The 21,567-nt window shown below is 45.0% G+C and overlaps 1 protein-coding gene across 1 annotated transcript in view; it reads right to left on the reverse strand.

Moving 5' to 3' along the window:
• Positions 1-9,452: 9,452 nt before the first annotated feature.
• LOC311223751 (uncharacterized protein) overlaps positions 9,453-21,567 on the reverse strand; it is a gene marked incomplete at both ends in the record, with an annotated part of 318,597 nt that continues 306,482 nt past the window's right edge. Inside the window, 4 exon segments of the mRNA XM_084308521.1 lie at positions 9,453-9,623; positions 13,391-13,549; positions 18,857-19,012; positions 21,028-21,156. Of these exon segments, the coding sequence (XP_084164647.1) occupies positions 9,453-9,623; positions 13,391-13,549; positions 18,857-19,012; positions 21,028-21,156 (615 nt within the window).

Here is a 21,567-nt window from a genome sequence, read left to right on the forward strand (position 1 = left end):
AGCGTCGGCTCGAGTCCCTTTTCCTTGCTCTGCGCGTCGGGCACCGGATGGGGGCGAACATGATGACCTCACACACGGGGGAAGAGCCGAGGAAGTTCTCGCTAAGCCGGGGAAGTTAGTCACAACTGAATACCCCCGATGACCGCACCGTGACTAGGACTCCATGTTTATAGAAGTTATGTGCCATTGAGAGGAGTTATGCTGTCAAGTTATGCTGCTATTGAGAGAGGTTATGCTGTCAAGTTATGCTGCTATTGAGAGGAGTTATGCTGTCAAGTTATGCTGCTATTGAGAGGAGTTATGCTGTCAAGTTATGCTGCTATTGAGAGGAGTTATGCTGTCAAGTTATGCAGCCATTGAGAGGAGTTATGTTGTCAAGTTATGCTGCCATTGAGAAGAGTTATACTGTCAAGTTATGCTGCTATTGAGAAGAGTTATGTTGTCAAGTTATGCTGCCATTGAGAAGAGTTATGTTGTCAAGTTATGCAGCCATTGATGAGTTATGTTGTCATGTTATGCAGCCATTGATGAGTTATGTTGTCATGTTATGCTGCCATTGATGAGTTATGTTGTCAAGTTATGCTGCCATTGATGAGTTATCTTGTCAAGTTATGCTGCCATTGATGAGTTATGTTGTCAAGTTATGCTGCCATTGAGAAGAGTTATCTTGTCAAGTTATGCTGCCATTGATGAGTTATGTTGTCAAGTTATGCTGCCATTGATGAGTTATGTTGTCAAGTTATGCTGCCATTGATGAGTTATCTTGTCAAGTTATGCTGCCATTGATGAGAGTTATGTTGTCAAGTTATGCTGCCATTGATGAGTTATGTTGTCAAGTTATGCTGCCATTGATGAGCGTTATGTTGTCAAGTTATGCTGCCATTGAGAAGAGTTAGGGCTTGTGTCCACAGCGGACGTTTTATGAGTTGTCAGCTCCTTTCTGTCATTCATTTCTATGCTACAGACGTGACAGGTGCGCTCCTTTTCCCAGCGCCGCGCCTCGCGTTTTAGCGCTCTCGGAGGCAGCGTTTTTGGGCGGAGCGCTCCCAGCGCCTAAAGTTGAAACTAGTTCAACTTTTGGAAAGGAGTGCGCTCATCAAGGTAACTTTTTCCGACCGACCAATCAACATCGAGCAAGTGGGGGAGCCGCGGCAGTCGCGAGACTGACGCTCTGACGCTCTGAGCTTTATTTTTTTGCTTTTCAAAGCGGTCCGCCTTGAAAAAAACGTCCGCTATGGACACAAGCCCTTATGCTGTATGGATGTTGCTATTTTTTGTTACTGAACTACACAGGTTTAACCAGCAGGTGACCACAACTCGGACCATTCATGTAAAATCAAGATCTATCTTTATCTTAGTTGGACACCGAACATTGAATGAATGGACGAATGAATGGATGAATGAATTAATGAATGAATGACAGCAAACATAGTAGTACGTCCTGACGGGAGACCTGTATATCTGTTGTGCTATGGATGCCATGTATCAGATGTACATCTAGTGGCCTGGGCAGCAGAGAGGAGGGTAACTGAGGCCTGGTCCCACTGTTCTACAAACCCACGCTTAGCCGTCACTCTACTTTTACCTACAAAAACACTTTTATCCTCGATTAGACAGAGTTGCCATGGTCACAGGGAGGCACGTTGCCATGGACACAGGGAGGCACGTTGCCATGGACACAAGGACACATGATGGCAATAGGCATGCCATCGCTATGAACCCGTTAGTAGCATATAAAAAGTTGCACTACATTTCTAGCTTCTCTGTGACTTTGTTTGTTATGTTAACATTAAGGTTAGGGTTAGGATTAGGGGCGGGGTTACAGTTAGTTGTCACAATGGTGGTCAAAGACAAAGGTTTTTGTTTATATCCAATAGATCTTCCATAGATTCCAAGAGCCGCAGCCAGGAGGCAGGTGGAATTGACCAACATCAGACAAGATTAAGTAACATTTAGCTGGTGGCTAGTGGTCATTTGCCACCCTGGTCGGCACATGCACACACACGTAAACACACACGTTCACACACGTACACACACACACCCTCATAACTCAGCAGTTAAATAGTCATGATAGATCTGGTTACTGAAACACATTCATTAGGTTGCGCAGCACAAGCTGCAGTTTTACCTCCTCATTATTTGAACAGTTGTCAACATGCAGGATGGGCCTGTTTCTACAGCACCTCAATCAGCTTGTTGACGTCTGACACGTCAGACATTCCTCACGTGCGTCTGCTTACAGGGGAGCTTCACCCCTCTCTACAAACACACAGCGCGTGTTGCTTTATTTGTTCATTTGCGTGTGTGTGTGTGTGTGTGTGTGTGTGTGTGTGTGTGTGTGTGTGTGTGTGTGTGTGTGTGTGTGTGTGTGTGTGTGTGTGTGTGTGTGTGTGTGTGTGTGTGTGTGTGTGTGTGTGTGTGTGTGTGTGTGTGTGTGTGTGTGTGTGTGTGTGTGTGTGTGTGTGTGTGTGTGTGTGTGTGCGTGTGTGTGTGTGTGTGTGTGTGTGCTCGCAATGTTTGACCAGAGCACTAATAATAAGTAGAAGAGAAATTTCACAATGACTTAATAAGTATTAAATTAAGTATAAATAATATTAGGGCAGCCACGTTCCTGAGTGCTCTCGACCAAACCCTGGTAAACGGACGTCTCAGGAGGCAGGAACAGGTTAAACTCCGCTCTGCTGCAGCGCTGGCTCGTGCCTAAGGAACAGCTTAACCATTTCACTGCCACACTACCAACGGGTTAACCCTTCCACTGCAACAATACAGAAGGTTAACCCTTTCACTGCCACACTACCAATGGGTTAACCCTTCCACTGCAACAATACAGAAGGTTAACCCTTTCACTGCCACACTACCAACGGGTTAACCCTTCCACTGCCAAGACAACATTCCGCTGTGGCACAGCTGCGCCGGACCGGCAGCTCATCCGAGTTCCCTTTTTAAATTGCCTCTGGGTTTTTTAGAATCCATCAGCCACTGTTGTCTAACATCAGGAGTGCATTTCTGAGAAGCTGGATGAGAACCTGGATGAGTTCCAGGACCCACGAGGCCCCTCGGCACTACCCTGCGTCACGAGATGGAAATTCAAGGTTTAAACGCTCACCCTCTCCGCTCAGCCTTTGGAGTGTGCCTGTGTAAGCATGGTGTTCTCTCACTGCGACAATACAGAAGAACCCTTTCAGTGCCACGCGACAAATGGTTAACCCTTTCACAACCACACTACAGAAGGTTAACCCTTTTCACTACCACACTACAGACGGTATGTAGTGTGGTAGTGAAAGGGTTAACCTTCTGTAGTGTGGTTGTGAAAGGGGCTAAGAGGCCGAGGCTAAGGCCGCATTGATCCGCCACTGAGCGGATTGAAATCCGACGTAAAAGTATGACTGCCTCACTGTTTGTTTTTCCAATTAGAACCTAATCGTGCCCTTTGCAGGAACGAGCTTCGCTGGATGGCAGTGTGCCAAGAGTTCACCCTCTCTCCTCCAAACTTCTCTGCCCATCGAAACGGACACAGCGGCCACCCTGTGCGACGAACGGACAAACAGACGGACAGACACGACGTATCAAAACAAACTGGTCAGACTACTGCTTGACCTTACTCCTAGAACCCACCTCACCCCTGCCCACTTTGACAACCTAGGATGGCTTAGAGTAGACGACAGAGTACAGCAACTTGCAATGGGCCTGGTCTACAAGATACACTACATGACCAAGGTACCCATGTACATGTCAAAATACTTCCCAAAGGTCAGTGAATACCACGATCACAACACCAGAGGGAGCTCCACAAATCATGTTAAACCCAGATTCGGCTCAAACAAGGGACTAAACACGTTTCGCAATTATGCCACATCAATGTGGAACGCCCTACCCAAAGCTGTAAAGGAATGTGAATCACTACCCACCTTCAAAAACACTCTCAAAGAACACCTACGGGAGACTGCAATTCGAAACTGGCCCCTACAAATGTCCTAACCCAGTTGTACAGTAAATGACCAAGTATGGCTTTGTCAGTATTCCAATGTACAGTGTACTGACCGGTACCTGAGAGAGGAGTGTCTGGGGGGCGGGGCAGACCCACTGACCGGTACCTGATGGAGGAGTGTCTGGGGGGCGGGGCAGACCCACTGACCGGTACCTGAGGGAGGAGTGTCTGGGGGGGCGGGGCAAACCCACTGACCGGTACCTGAGAGAGGAGTGTCTGGGGGGCGGGGCAGACCCACTGACCGGTACCTGAGAGAGGAGTGTCTGGGGGGCGGGGCAGACCCACTGACCGGTACCTGAGGGAGGAGTGTCTGGGGGGGGGGGGGGGCGGGGCAGACCCACTGACCGGTACCTGAGAGGAGTGTCTGGAGGGGGGGGCAGACCCACTGACCGGTACCTGATGGAGGAGTGTCTGGGGGGCGGGGCAGACCCACTGACCGGTACCTGAGAGAGGAGTGTCTGGAGGCGGGGCAGACCCACTGACCGGTACCTGATGGAGGAGTGTCTGGAGGCGGGGCAGACCCACTGACCGGTACCTGAGGGAGGAGTGTCTTGGCATACCCGCCAAGCCTCCTTTGCGGGTCACCCTCCCTCTCCTCTCCTCTCCTGTCTCCTCCTCCCATAGGGACCTCTCCACGGTGCTGTTATGGCCCTATAATGACCCGTCAGTCACAACTCAGGACCCTCGACCTGGTCACGCATACGAGCCACATGGCGCCACACGGTCCCGCCCCCTTACTGTCACTCAAAGAGTTGGACCCGCCTGGTAAAATAATGGATGCTCCCCGCGGGGGCTGGTTTAGCCTTTTTCTCACAATTAAACACTAATTAGGTCGTCTCACACAAAGGACGCTGGGCTGGATATTCCACAACATTGTTGTTTATATTTAATCTGAGGATTTCTCAACACACAGAGAATGGCTTTGACGGGGGGAGAGAGAGGGGGGGGAGAGAGAGAGAGAGAGAGGCAAAGAGAGAGATAGAGAGAGGGGGGGGGCAGAGATAGAGGGGTGTGTTTTGGAAAGATGTGGGATCTGACACAGACGGAGAAAGATAGTGAGAGGAGAGAGAATGGCCTTGATGGCAACTTCGGACAGACATATCACATCATAGAGAGAGAGAGAGAGAGAGAGAGAGAGAGAGAGAGAGACAGAGACAGAGACAGAGACAGAGACAGAGACAGAGACAGAGAGAGAGAGAGAGAGAGAGAGAGAGAGAGAGAGAGAGAGAGAGAGAGAGAGAGAGAGAGAGAGAGAGAGGGCATGCGGGCCAGGCTAAACAGCCACCATATGGCTTATGTAAGTCAGTCACTCTGGAGGCTAAGTCAGCCTTGTCCCCTTGTCCCCTTGCCCCCCCCCCCCCCCCCCCCCCACCATCGGTGACATCTCCCATCTGGTCCCCAAGACAACATTCCGCTGTGGCGCAGCTGCGCCGGACCGGCAGGTCATCAGAGTTCCCTTTTTAAATTGCCTCGTTTTTTTTTTTGAATCCATCAGCCACTGTTGTCTAACATCAGGAGTGCATTTCTGAGAACCTGGATGAGAACCTGGATGAGTTCCAGGACCCACGAGGCCCCACGGCACTACCCTGCGTCACGAGATGGAAATTCAAGGTTTAAACGGGGGGGGCCTTTCCGCCGCTTGCTGGAGATGTAATTGCGGTTTCTACGGAGAACCATTGTGGTTCATTAACCTGCACATGTTCCCCCGTAGTCTAAACGGCGGGACGGGCAATAATTGCCGTGGTTATGCCGGCGCTCGACTTGCGGAAAACACTTGATGGAAGGACCCGCCGTTTCGAAATCCGTTCTGCAATCTAAGCCACTCTCGTATCCCAGGTAAACCTCGCCGGCGGTAAGGGGCCACTTTATTTGTGGGGCGAGTCAAATTCATCGCTGTCTCCTCCTGGAAAATACGCCGCTAAACTACTTTCTGCAGTCTGCCTCGTTAGGAAGATTTGACGTTATATTGTCGTAATATAAAGAAAACGACGGAGTTGACCAAAGTGCTGTACAAGGCCTTAAAACAAATAACACGTTAAAATACGGTAAAGCAGGCATACAAGGATCAGTACATAGAAGAGACATATACAGTCTATACAAGCAGCACAAGATTCTAACGCTAGTGAAAATAAATGTGTTTTAAGCCGAGACTTGAAAGAATCGACGGATGGGGAGAGTCTGATGGAAGAGGGAAGGCTATTCCATAGTCTAGGGCAGTGTTTCTCAACTGGTGGGTCGCGGGGCCATTTTGAGTTTTTTTTTGCACTACCTATCTTTGTGAAAGTGGCTTCTCAGCTCTGGTCCAGCTGAAGACAAAGCGGAGGAACAGATTGGACATTGAGCATGACCTCCGAGTTGCTTTGTCTACTATCACCACAGACTTTGAGACTCTTGTATAGGAGCAAACAACATCCCCAGTTATCCCATTAGTTCCCTGAGATGTTAAGCTAAGAAGTCTGCTAAGAAGGATATATTATTTATTATTATTATTATTATTATTATTATTATTATTATTATTATTATTATTATTATTATTATTATTATTATTATTATTATTATTATTATTATTATTATTATTATTATTATTATTATTATTATTATTATTATTATTATTATTATTATTATTATTATTTTATTTCATTGGGTTTTTATCCCTAGTTGCACTTTTGTTGCAACCCCAGTTATCCCATTAGTTCCCCCAAACTTAGGTCTGTTATGTTAAGCTAAGAAATCTGCTAAGAAGCATATTATTTATTATTATTTTATTTCATTGGGTTTTTAGCCCTAGCTGCACTTTTGTTGCACTTTTTTGTGTTTATTTCATGTTGTTAACAGTGCATGAAAGATTGCGTATTACTGCAAAAGAAATTGTAAACTAAGGAAAATGTTGGGTCCCGAGGCTAGACCAGTTGAGAACCACTGGCCTAGGGGGCTGTAACTGAGAAAGCACGGTCGCCTCTGACTTTTATCCTTGAGGGTGGGTGGGACGGCCAGGAGGCCCAGGTGAGACGACCTGAGAGACCTGGAAGTGGTGTGAGGGCTTAAGAGATCTGTGATATAGGAGGGAGCCAGTTGGTTCAGCGCTTTGAAAGCAAACAGCAGGACCATCGAACTGGAAGCCAACTGGTTTCAAAGGGTTTGCATATCGCCCAGCATAGGAATTAAGAAGATCAACCTTGTTTTTCTGTTGACTCTCTGTATGGTTGAGGTTAAACATCAGGGCTTTTGATTGAGTCTCCTGGTCACAACACAAATGAACTTCAAATCCAACTATAAAGTCCCGCTGTTCAAGGTTTCGCTGACCACACTCTCTTCTCCGTGTTTGTTTACATCAAGTGCACATGACAAGCTGGACAGCTGCCTATAATCTCATGGATGGGCATTTCGGCAGTCCTCTCCAAACACACACACGCATCGCTCTGTGTTCGAATGGGATCAGTACTTATGGATTAGTAATAATGACTCTCTCTCTCTGATGGCTCTGAACCTTTCTCTTCTCTCTCTCTCTCTCTCTCTAAGCTGCTTGGGACAGTGGTAGCAGCAGCGGCAGCTGTGCCTTCGACCTGTGCCTCCATTCGACCAGAGACACCTCGGCATGGGGGCTGGTGGACACAGTGGAGGTCTTTTAGCCGAGGACTCGCTTAGCTGAACCTTTTTAAACCTGGATTTCTGTTGTTCCTTGGTTGTTTCCCCTTCTTGACTTGTGACGTCTTGAAACGTCTCAACGTTCAATGTCTCAACGTTCCCTGTTTCAACTGTCTGTCTCAACTGTCCCCGTCTCAACTGTCCCCGTTTCAACTGTCCCCGTTTCAACTGTCCCCGTTTCAACTGTCCCCGTTTCAACTGTCCCTGTTTCAACTGTCCCTGTTTCAACTGTCCCTGTTTCAACTGTCCCTGTTTCAACTGTCCCCGTTTCAACTGTCCCCGTCTCAACTGTCTGTTTCAACTGTCCCTGTGTTTCAACTGTCTCTGTTTCAACTGTCTGTTTCAACTGTCTGTTTCAACTGTCCCCGTTTCAACTGTCCCTGTTTCAACTGTCCCCGTTTCAACTGTCCCCGTCTCAACTGTCTGTTTCAACTGTCCCTGTGTTTCAACTGTCTCTGTTTCAACTGTCTGTTTCAACTGTCTGTTTCAACTGTCCCCGTTTCAACTGTCCCTGTTTCAACTGTCCCCGTTTCAACTGTCTGTTTCAACTGTCCCTGTGTTTCAACTGTCTCTGTTTCAACTGTCTGTTTCAACTGTCCCTGTTTCAACTGTCTGTTTCAACTGTCCCCGTTTCAACTGTCCCTGTTTCAACTGTCCCCGTTTCAACTGTCCCCGTCTCAACTGTCTGTTTCAACTGTCCCTGTGTTTCAACTGTCTCTGTTTCAACTGTCTGTTTCAACTGTCTGTTTCAACTGTCCCCGTTTCAACTGTCCCCGTTTCAACTGTCTGTTTCAACTGTCCCCGTTTCAACTGTCCCTGTTTCAACTGTCTCTGTCCCAACTGTCTCTGTCCCAACTGTCCCTGTGTTTCAACTGTCTCTGTTTCAACTGTCCCTGTTTCAACTGTCCCTGTGTTTCAACTGTCCCTGTTTCAACTGTCCCTGTTTCAACTGTCCCTGTTTCAACTGTCCCTGTGTCTCAACTGTCTGTTTCAACTGTCCCTGTTTCAACTGTCCCCGTTTCAACTGTCCCCGTTTCAACTGTCCCCGTTTCAACTGTCCCCGTTTCAACTGTCCCCGTTTCAACTGTCCCCGTCTCAACTGTCCCCGTTTCAACTGTCCCCGTTTCAACTGTCCCCGTCTCAACTGTCCCCGTTTCAACTGTCCCCGTTTCAACTGTCCCCGTTTCAACTGTCCCCGTCTCAACTGTCCCCGTCTCAACTGTCCCCGTCTCAACTGTCCCTGTCTCAACTGTCCCTGTTTCAACTGTCCCTGTCTCAACTGTCCCTGTCTCAACTGTCCCTGTCTCAACTGTCCCCGTTTCAACTGTCCCCGTTTCAACTGTCCCCGTTTCAACTGTCCCCGTCTCAACTGTCCCCGTCTCAACTGTCTCCGTTTCAACTGTCTCCGTTTCAACTGTCTCCGTTTCAACTGTCTCCGTTTCAACTGTCCCCGTTCCAACTGTCCCCGTTTCAACTGTCCCCGTTTCAACTGTCCCCGTTTCAACTGTCCCCGTTTCAACTGTCCCCGTTTCAACTGTCCCCGTTTCAACTGTCCCCGTCTCAACTGTCCCTCTCTCATCTTTCCCCGCCTCGACGAACAATGACACTGGAGAGCCCGGACAGCACATCTAAAACGTTTTGACGTATACAGAGATGATGTAACGATGATGAAGTATACAGAGATGATACAGAGACGATGTAACGATGAAACCGGACGTGGAGTGATTCCACGACGAGCAGTGATCTACGAGAAGAAGACTACATCTCCCCAGAAGAGGACCAGATAAGGACCTCGTCTTATCTCATCTCATCTTATATCTCACCTGGCCTCTATGTGGTCAAACAGATGCTGCCAGCGCTCGTTGACGTCCTTCAGCTTGTCGTTGATCTCCGTCTCCTTGGTCTTGTTGCTGGCGGTGATCAGCTGCTCTCCCAGCTGCTTCAGGTGCGTCTTGTTCTCGCTGAACAGGTTGATCTCCTCCATGCAGTCCTGTTATCCAATACAGAGAATGACCGTGAGTGAGGGAATGACATTGATCCGAGATGTATGTACGTTAGGGATGGGGGGGGGGGGGGAATCGATACAGGGACGCCAAGTATCGATATTGAATTATTCATTAAAAAAAATATATTGTAATAGTACAGTAGTCCACACACACACATGTGCATTTAGTTAAGTTGGAATATGACTGTAATACAAACAGTTCAGTTTGTCAGGTACATGCAACACAGATTACATTGTTTACATCTGTCTGCTTGAGAAAATACCATGTTCTGCAATAAAAATTATTGAAGTGAGATGAACAGACTGAACTTTATTTTATTAGATAAAACATGTTGAGGAAATTTTACTTTGCAGTTGAAAAAAGGTAATAAATTAAATTTGATCAAAAGAAATAATAAAAAATATTGCAATATTAATATCGCAATACTCAGCGTATCGCAATATATTTAATATTGCAATACTATCGTAACGTGATGCAAGTATCGCGATAGTATCGTATATCGTCTCTGGCGATTCCCACCCCTAATGTACGTGTAGCACAGTATAGCCCGAGGTCTAGTAAGCCTAATATATATCTTGGCCTGAAGTCTAGTAAGCCTAATATATATCTTCACCTGAGGCCTAGTAGGCCTAAAATGTCCCTTGATCCGAGGCCTAGTAGGCCTAAAATATTCCTTGGCCTGATGCCTAGTAAGACTAATGCATCCCTTGGCCTGATGCCTAGTAAGACTAATGCATCCCTTGGCCTGATGCCTAGTAAGACTAATGCTTGCCTTGACCCGAGGCCTAGTAAGACTAATGCTTGCCTTGGCCTGAGGCCTAGTAAGACTAATGCTTGCCTTGACCCGAGGCCTAGTAAGACTAATGCTTGCCTTGGCCTGAGGCCTAGTAAGACTAATGCTTGCCTTGGCCTGAAGCCTAGTAAGACTAATGTTTGCCTTGGCCTGATGCCTAGTAAGACTAATGCCTCCCTTGGCCTGAGGCCTAGTAAGACTAATGCTTGCCTTGGCCTGAGGCCTAGTAAGACTAATGCCTCCCTTGGCCTGAGGCCTAGTAAGACTAATGCTTGCCTTGGCCTGAGGCCTAGTAAGACTAATGCTTGCCTTGGGCAGGGGGGATATTCCTCTTTGTGTTCCTGTACATTTTATTCTAAATGTGTTGCACATGCATGTGTGAGTGTCGCTTTGCAATCACTGCATGCTCTGTATTGTGTATTTGTGTGTGTGTGTGTGTGTGTGTGTGTGTGTGTGTGTGTGTGTGTGTGTGTGTGTGTGTGTGTGTGTGTGTGTGTGTGTGCATGCGTGTGTGTGTGCGTGCGAAGTGTACGGGGTTAGGAGCAACATGTTTAATTTCATACCAGCAGAATAAAAAAATAAAAAAACATCCATAACATTTAATAGTAAAACCTCAACATTTCTATTAACACTTTGGGAGCCAGCCGTGTTTTCCTTTTTACCCCCTTGAATGCCCAAACCCACTCCAATGTTAACTTAATATCGCCTAATCTATGTTTTAAATTATGGTTATGTGTCTAATCTGCCCGTCGCTTATCAAAGACTCATTTTCCAGTCAACATTGTCAAGGCAGATTGTTTTTTTATCGCTTCATTTCCGTTTGATAGCATTTTGAAAATCACTCGTTTTCGCGGAAAAAACAACCATATTCCAGAACGTTGCGCGCTGATATTCGCTGCTCTTATTTCCTGATGGCTTTTACAGTCAAAACAGCTATATCACATATAGGGGATAACGCTTATATATCTGTGAAAACGAGTCTGATTATCCTAAGACTGATAACATAGATTCCTTACCTGAGGTCAGATGGTATCCAAATGGTTTATTCCAATTTCCGATTGCCATTCGAAAAAATCGCTCATTGTATTGATCCACCATGTGTACAGTAAAACACATATTCGCCGCGGCACCAAGGCTCCAGAATGAACTCTGGTAGACCCCGGTTACATCAGTGAGAAGTAAAATGTGGAGTCAGAAATCCGTTCTCCCATTCACTTTCATTGAGTCCAATCCAAAAGGGTGATTTACCATCTGGGAGACGATAGGGGGCGCTTTTTTCACATCTGAGCGCCGGCGGTGCCTGGATCTCCAACGGTAGGCTCGCTTGATGCAATATGATTTCAGAACGCTAATAATAAAAAAAAAGAAAAAAAGAAAAAAAAAATCTCGTGATGGGCATTCAACGGTCGGGGGGTAAACCCGAAAAAAGCCATGAGTGGCATTCAAAGTGTTAATGTGTTGTTTTTTTAAGCTTTTAGGACTGGATGAAAAGAGTCAGCCTTTTTAGGGTCCCTACCTGACAAGATTAAAGGTTTTCTTCATCAGCCTGTGTCCCAGAGCTGAGTGATTACATTTAAAAGGTCCTCTGCTGAAAGGTTTTAAGGACTCCCGCTAAGGCAATAAGAGTTGGAGTTACTCAGGCCTTGGCTCCACCCCCCCCTGCCCCCCCCTGCCCCCCACACACCAAAACAAAACAAAACAAAGGGCCCGGCACGACACGGAGAGAGAGCCCACGCGGCCCAGCGGAGACAAACAGCTGTCGTCTCTTTTCACAGGCAGGAGGGGCTTCAGAGCCTCTTCTGAAAGGACCAGGCCAGCCGGAGACCATCCCACCCTTTCATCCACAGCCTCTCTAGTCTCAACATGTCCAGACTTCTCCCCTCGCTGTACCGGGCTACACAGAGCGCTAATAGACTAACTAACTAACCAACCAACTGTTTACTTTCAAACGTACATTTACATTTTACATTTAGTCATTTAGCTTGAACGCTTTTATCCAAGTTCTGTACGACAAGTCAGCAGGAAGGGTACAACTCTTTCCGCTGACTAACAATGTTCATCAAACAGTGTTGAAACGTGGGTGCTGCCGTGTTGAGTGTGTAGTAGTAAAGACATTAGTATAGTAGGTAGTAATATAGACAAGAAAGATTATTTAGTGGAAGAGTGCATGATAGTAGAAGACCGTAAGACGGTTAGTCAAACGTACACAAACACACATTCAGAACCTCACCTCACACACTTGCATGCGTGCACACATACACACACACCTGCATGCACGCACACGGTTATGGCAAATAGTATATGTTTCATCCTATTACATCATTTGTACAGCTTACTATCAGTTCATAGCTCTGTTTAAATACATATTCTCTGTACAGCCTTGACTAGTTAATATAGTTATCTAGTATACAGCTCAGACACTAGGGCGACAGTCTTAACAGTGTTCTTACAACAACTGACCATGGCCCAGGACAGCCTGATATGACATCACATCATGTTCTTTTCTTGTTGTCTTCATATCAGACAAAACCCCTAAGCCCGTTTTTCATTTTGTCATCTTTGTTTTCATTTGTCATTCGCAGACGCTCGTGTTTCACTCGTCTCTGGTTGTAAACTGAGGATACTTTTCTGTGGCCACAGAAAATAAACTACTATCTGAATTTCTACAGTTCACTGTCTTGGCTCCTTTAAAATATTCCACAACAACACACACACACACACAGAATTGCAGAATATTTAGAGAAAGCTTGGGATAAACGTACGAAAATAACATATTATGTGATGTATTTACTTTGGCCTCTGATGGTGTAGCTTACAAACCTTGGGAAGTGAACGTTATATTCAATTATTGTTTGTGGTGTCTTTCTTATAATCCCGTAAGGGATGGGTCGTCGGACATGACACAGAGATAAAATGTCATTCATTCATTAATTCACACACACACAGGTGCGTTCCTACCTTCTTCAGCTTCTCCACCATCTCCTCGATGCTGAGGTCAGAGTTGTGGGCCACCTTGTTCTCCATCTGGGTCAGCCATTCACACAGCTCCTTGTTCTTCTCGTTGAAGATGATCCAGGCGTTCAGACGGTCCGCTATCTCCTGCTTACGCAGAGAGACCTGGGAGGAGCACACACGTACTTTATTACACTAATACTACTAACTGTCTCCTGTTTAAATACTACTAACTATCTCCTGTTTATTACACTAATACTACTAACTGTCTCCTGTTTATTACACTAATACTACTACTATCTGTCTCCTGTTTATTACACTAATACTACTAACTGTCTCCTGTTTATTACACTAATACTACTAACTATCTCCTGCTTACGCAGAGAGACCTGGGAGGAGCACACACGTACTTTATTACACTAATACTACTAACTATCTCCTGCTTACGCAGAGAGACCTGGGAGGAGCACACACGTACTTTATTACACTAATACTACTAACTGTCTCCTGTTTATTACACTAATACTACTAACTATCTCCTGTTTATTACACTAATACTACTAACTGTCTCCTGTTTATTACACTAATACTACTAACTGTCTCCTGTTTATTACACTAATACTACTAACTGTCTCCTGTTTATTACACTAATACTACTAACTGTCTCCTGTTTATTACACTAATACTACTAACTGTCTCCTGTTTATTACACTAATACTACAAACTGTCTCCTGTTTATTACAATAATACTACTAACTGTCTCCTGTTTATTACACTAATACTACAAACTGTCTCCTGTTTATTACACTAATACTACTAACTATCTCCTGCTTACGCAGAGAGACCTGGGAGGAGCACACACGTACTTTATTACACTAATACTACTAACTATCTCCTGCTTACGCAGAGAGACCTGGGAGGAGCACACACGTACTTTATTACACTAATACTACTAACTGTCTCCTGTTTATTACACTAATACTACTAACTATCTCCTGTTTATTACACTAATACTACTAACTGTCTCCTGTTTATTACACTAATACTACTAACTGTCTCCTGTTTATTACACTAATACTACTAACTGTCTCCTGTTTATTACACTAATACTACTAACTGTCTCCTGTTTATTACACTAATACTACTAACTGTCTCCTGTTTATTACACTAATACTACAAACTGTCTCCTGTTTATTACAATAATACTACTAACTGTCTCCTGTTTATTACAATAATACTACTAACTGTCTCCTGTTTATTACACTAATACTACTAACTATCTCCTGTTTATTACACTAATACTACTAACTATCTCCTGTTTATTACACTAATACTACTAACTATCTCCTGTTTATTACACTAATACTACTAACTATCTCCTGTTTATTACACTAATATTACTAACTATCTCCTGTTTATTACACTAATACTACTACTATCTCCTGTTTATTACACTAATACTACTAACTATCTCCTGTTTATTACACTAATACTACTAACCATCTCCTGTTTATTACACTAATACTACTAACTATCTCCTGTTTATTACACTAATACTACTAACTATCTCCTGTTTATTACACTAATACTACTAACTATCTCCTGTTTATTACACTAATACCAACACACGGGCATCGATCACGAGGACGTCCCACATTAACCTACGTGGACGTACTCAGGAGAGATGCGGGAGCAGAAAGCACCGGCGAGCTAGCCAGATGCATGGAGGATCGGGATGACTGGAAGCACCGATGGAGGGCCCGTCCGAGGACGACCTAGAGATCTCCTGTTTATTACAATAATACTACTAACTATCTCCTGTTTATTACAATAATACTACTTACTGTCTCCTGTTTATTACAATAATACTACTAACTATCTCCTGTTTATTACAATAATACTACTTACTGTCTCCTGTTTATTACACTAATACTACTAACTATCTCCTGTTTATTACACTAATAATATTAACTATCTCCTGTTTATTACACTAATCCAACTAACTGTCTCCTGTTTATTACACTAATACTACTAACTATCTCCTGTTTATTACACTAATACTACTAACTGTCTCCTGTTTATTACACTAATACTACTAACTATCTGTACTAGTACTACTAACTATTTGTACTAGTACTACTAATACTACTAACTATTTGTACTAGTACTACTAACTATTTGTACTAGTACTACTAATACTATTTGCTATGTCCTGTTTACAACACCTGGGGAGGAGAGGATACACCGATTATGTCAACTCTGTTTACCACCTAAATAAAAGACATCCAATGCTAAATAGACTCTCCTGCCGTTGCCCTTGAGCAAGGCGCTGGCATTACACCTGGAGTTGGTCCCTGGGTGCCTGTCTGTAGATGCCCACTGTGGTCAGGATGGGTCAAGTGCAGCAATCCCCACTGCGATTAATAAAGTATAACGTAACTTAAATTAAGTATATCTATGTTCCCCGTATGATCTACTGAGCTGCTAATAAACCTTAAAAGAACACGCCTTAGCCCAATGAATGGAAGCGGACATGGCCGGTTAGCCTAGGCATTGTCCAACTAACACCTCTCCCAAAGGCTAACCGGCCATGTCCGCTTCCATTCATTGTGCTAAGCTAGGCTAACGTGCAGCCAGATAGCTTTCTACTGAACGCACACAGAGAGGAGACTGGTATCTATCTTCTTGTCTCTCTCTCTGGAGAAGATGGCAAGCTCATTTCCCAAAATGTTGGCGTGTCTTTTTAATGGGGAAACAGTGGCTCAGGAGGAGCGGTCGTCTGGTAATCAGAAGGTTAGATTTCAACTCCCCCCGGCAGCGTGTTTAAATGTCCTTGAGCAAGACACTTAACCCCTAACTGCTCCCCACGAGCAGGTCGGCACCTCGCATGGTCGCCTCCGCCGTCGGTGTGTGAACGTGTGAGTGAACGTGTGAGTGAACGGGTGAATGTGAGGCATAACGTGTAAAGCTCTTTGGATACAAGCTCGTTATACTGACTGAATGTCATGTTAGTGTGGTCATGTCAGTGATGTCAGTTTTTATGAGTTTTTATGAATGAACGTTGTATGGTCCGTTTTGTGTTTGTTTTATGTTAGGACTACGGGGTGGAAATTAGCCCTGTGCTATTCCCGGCATATTTACGTCCTTATCATGCTGTGATGTTATGCATACACATGTAAATGATGTTCATTAATTTGCATTGTCCTTAATAAACAAATCTTATATAAATGCAGTCAATCAATGAGCCTGTGAATGCAAACACACACGGACTAAAATAGTCAATAACACATAGTCGTGTGTGCTCAAACACACACACACACACACATGGTCTGACATGCAGACACAGCAAAAAGTGTAAGCTATTATGATCTCCGTGCCCCCCCCCCCCCCCCCGCCCTCCCTCCCTCCTCTCCCGGCCAACAGGCTGATTTCAATACAAAGGGCCTGTTGCTTCCTGGGGCCTGGAGTGATTTCTCCACATCACCATCTGTCACCCTACTCTCACCACCAAGCCCCTCCCCCATCAGTCTCTCCAGTCACCCCCCCCCCCCCCAGAAGTACACTGAAGATTTTACTCTTTATGACGAGTTTAGCCCTTAACATAGTTTCACGACCAAATAGACTACAGTGTAGGCTACAGAGAATTGCACCACAGACACACATCCATATATATATACACACACACCACACACACACGCCACACCACACACACACAAACACACACACACACAATGGCTACCTAATACACAAGAAAAACGAATGACGCTCTACAAACATCAACATGTATGGTCATCACTAAACATCCAAGCTGGAAAGTAGAAAGTCACTATATCTTTGAAAAGCCGTTATCACCATTTTTTGTTTTGTTTTCCCATCTCAATTTGTAGGTCAAGGTGGGACGTGGGGTCTCTGCTGGGGTTAAGGTTTAAGGTTACGGTAAGGGTCAGGTTCATGAATAACCCTTTAGCTCACATGTTGTGTTATTATTGGGCAGGTTTGAAGAACAACAAACGCCAAGAGCAGGTCAAGTCAACTGACGGTCTGTTGCCGCTTTTAGAAACTCTGATTCAATCAAATAACTGAGTTTGTGTCATTTAGGAATGAGACTGTGCCAAAATCTCTCTCTCTCTCTCTCTCTCTCTCTCTCTCTCTCTCTCTCTCTCTCTCTCTCTCTCTCTCTCTCTCTCTCTCTGGTAACTGAATAGTCTCATTGCTGCTACTGTTCCCAAGACACTAATGTATACACAACAAACACATACTCATTCACATGCAACAACACTAATCCCTGAAGTCAGAGTCGAGGGAAAGAAACACAAGCCCCCAAACGAACGAGTGAACATCAGTGAAAATACATACAATTTGGGAGAAAAAGTTGAAAAGGAGAAAAAGTTTAAACCCATTGTCCACCGTCACTCTAGTGCTATAATAAGCAATATCCAGTCTGCGGCTGTACAGCTTGAAGCAAAGCACAGAGGCCCAGTGCACCGCCCTCCAGGCAGACTTCACATGTACACAACAAACAATGACTCAACCTAGCATGGGAACTAGCCTTAAGGCAGCCCTGCTCTCTGTGTACTCAAACCAGCACTTCACTGTACTGTCTCCAGGCAAGAGTTCAATCAAGTCATTCAATCTAGCAGCGGTAAAAGCCATGCCGGTAGCTCTTGGCCAGCGCTGTGGTGTGTCCAGGCAGAGTACTGTGAGCCCCGAGCCCTTAGGCAAGGCAGCGCTGCGGTCTGTACCGACCACAACAGTGGACCACGGTGGAAACAAAGTCTCCCATTCTTCTGTGCTTGTATGATTGAAAGTTGTGTACTATGTGTGCTTGTATGATTGAAAGTTGTGTACTGTGTGTGCTTGTATGATTGAAAGTTGTGTACTATGTGTGCTTGTATGATTGAAAGTTGTGTACTATGTGTGCTTGTATGATTGAAAGTTGTGTACTATGTGTGCTTGTATGATTGAAAGTTGTGTACTATGTGTGCTTGTATGATTGAAAGTTGTGTACTATGTGTGCTTGTATGATTGAAAGTTGTGTACTATGTGTGCTTGTATGATTTAAAGTTGTGTACTATGTGTGCTTGTATGATTGAAAGTTGTGTACTATGTGTGCTTGTATGATTGAAAGTTGTGTACTATGTGTGCTTGTATGATTTAAAGTTGTGTACTATGTGTGCTTGTATGATTGAAAGTTGTGTACTATGTGTGCTTGTATGATTTAAAGTTGTGTACTATGTGTGCTTGTATGATTGAAAGTTGTGTACTATGTGTGCTTGTATGATTGAAAGTTGTGTACCATGTGTGCTTGTATGATTGAAAGTTGTGTAATATGTGTGATTGTATGACTAACTAAGTAACCAAGTAACTAACAGACTAACTAACCAACGGAGCTGCAGCTCTGTCCTCCTACCTTGAGGCAGAGTTCAGTTAAATTCCACTACCTTGAGGCAGAGTTCAGTTAAATTCCACTACCTTGAGGCACAGTTCATCCCATTGGCAGTGGAGATGTTCCACCTGCTCCTGGAGAAGCAGGACGTCGTCGGCGATGATGTACTGGGACAGGTCGGTCTTCATGGTGGCCAGCTCCGTCAGGCTCTCAGCCCAGTCTTCCAGGGAGTCCTCGTTCTCCTGCATACCATAACACACAGGACCAGCCACAGCACACAGTCAGAGACCCCCTCCAACTCTCTCACTTGCTCCCTCTCTCTCTCACACTCACTTACTCACTGCTATCTCTATCTGCCCTGCCCCCCTCTCTCTCTCTCTCTCTCTCTCTCTCACACACACACACTCGCTTTCTCCAACCTTGCTCTTCTCTCTCTCTCTCTCTCTCTCTCTCTCTCTCTCTCCACCCCTAGAGCGGATTAAGGGCCATAGCCAGCAGGCTGGGACTGGGGGGGTGGGAGGGGAGGAGTGAAGAGGGAGAGGGAGAGGGAGAGGGAGAGGGGGAGGGGAGAGGAGAGGGGGGAGGGGACAAAGGCCTGCTAGGCCAGAGGGGGTGAGTTGAGTTGCAGGTCAGACCAGTTACCAACTTGGCTCCTCGTCAGGGCATTGTGTACTTCGTTGTACACTTTTTTGTTGTTTCACTTTCAATGCAATCGACTCAAATGTTTAAAAATGGAAATCGCTGTTTACTTGCCGATAACGGGACATTCCTCCCTGATTTACTTCTCAATAGCTCTGACAGTGCAACCTTTTCATGCAGATGGTTTTTCAATATTGTAAAGAAAATCCACGTCCTTAATTAATTGAATTGACCTATATCAAGCACCGCCCTCTTTTTTTTACCTTGATCCTCCAATCACAACAGTCGCTTCCCTCTGACAAACCTTTTTGTTGTGGTTGGACAGGCTTTGTTTGTCTGAGGGAAGCTATGACTGTGATTGGAGGATGAAGAAACGAGGGCGTGGCTTAAGTGAACTGATAACTGACCAAGCCTGTGGTTTAAAGCCTTGACAACCATGCATCTCCAAAACAAACAAAAAAAAACACATTTTTCTTTTTCCATATTAGTATCATCAGACTACATGTAGGGCTCAGAGAAGCAGGGTAATAGCGCCCTTCTTGGAGCAGCAAGGAATTCAGTGTCTTGAGTCAAGGACACAACAGGAGGGGGGTGGGGGGGGGGGGGGGGACACTGACTGTCGCATGGAATTTAACCCATGACCTTCTGGTGAATTAATGGGGTGTTGTGCCCCATTGATGTGCCCCAGACTCCCAAGATGCAACACTGAACGTCACAGGAAGTCCTTCATTCCAACAGCCATCATAACTGTATAACGCCTCACTGTGCCTCACTGAGCAAAGAGTAACAGTATACATTCTTGCATATCTTCCTGTAATTTTACATCTACATTTTACATCTACATTTTACTGTATATTACTGTATATTTTAGAATGTATATACATAATTTCAAATTAGGGATGCTCGATATTGGCTTTTTTACCGATACCGATATACCGATATTGTCCAACTCTTAATTTCCGATACCGATATCAACCGATACCGATATATGCAGGGTCCCCCCCCCCCCCCCCCCAAAAAATTAATAATTTCAGGTATAACATTACATATCTCTTGTTGTGGAATTAACACAACATTATGCATACTTTTGACAATAAATAAAATCAGAATTTGTTCTTACTTGCTTGCCTGGGTAAATAAAGGTTAAATAAATGTAAAAAAAAAAAAAATTGAAAACCGATACCGATATTTTCCGATATCACATTTTAATGCCGATATCGGCCGATAATATAGGTAGGCCGATAATATCGGACATCCCTATTTCAAATGTATATCTTTCACTGTATTCTTATTCTTATTTGAGATTTTTGACTACCTAAATGTTTATTGTGAGCGATCTGTGGTGCTGAATTTCCCTTGGGATCAATAAAGTACTTCTATTCTATTTCTCAAAGTACGGGTCGGGATCCAAAGCGGGCCGCTGGCCTCGTCTCTAGTGGGCCCTCAGCTCAGACAGGAGTACAGTGTGACCGGTCCCGAGGTGAGACTAATTGACTCATTCTGCGTAAAACAACAAAACAACATGTGATTTTGATATCACGATGGAGACATTTTTGAATGAGTGCTCACTACGAGTCTCGAGTCATTAAGTTGTTGACCTCAGTCGCTCGCTCTGTACCTTGTTGTTGGATCGCTCTGTGTTCTGCTGCTCTTCCACATAGTCTGGCATCGACTGGTTGAGCCTGGTCTTCATATCTTTCAGCTGCATCGTGCTGTCGTCTAGTCTGGCCTCGCAGCGCTCCCAGTTCTAAAGAAACACACACACACACACACACACACACACACACACACACACACACACACACACACACACACACACACACACACACACACACACACACACACACACACACACACACACACACACACACACACACACACACACACACACACACACACACACACACACACACACACACACACACACACACACACACACACACACACACACACACACACACACACAAACAAATCAACAAATCAAACAACTCCAGTCAATACAATACCTCCTCGTCAAAATAGATTAGCTGCGAGAACGATCCAAGTGGAATCCCCCCCCCCCCCCCCCCCCCCCGCCGCCTCTCACTTCCTAAACGCATTGTCACCCATTAAGTGAGATTGGATTAACGTAGCCGCTATCAGAGCATGAGAAGTGAGT

The sequence above is a fragment of the Notolepis coatsorum genome (assembly GCF_963971535.1).
Source record: "Notolepis coatsorum genome assembly, chromosome: 2".
NCBI lineage: Eukaryota > Metazoa > Chordata > Actinopteri > Aulopiformes > Paralepididae > Notolepis > Notolepis coatsorum.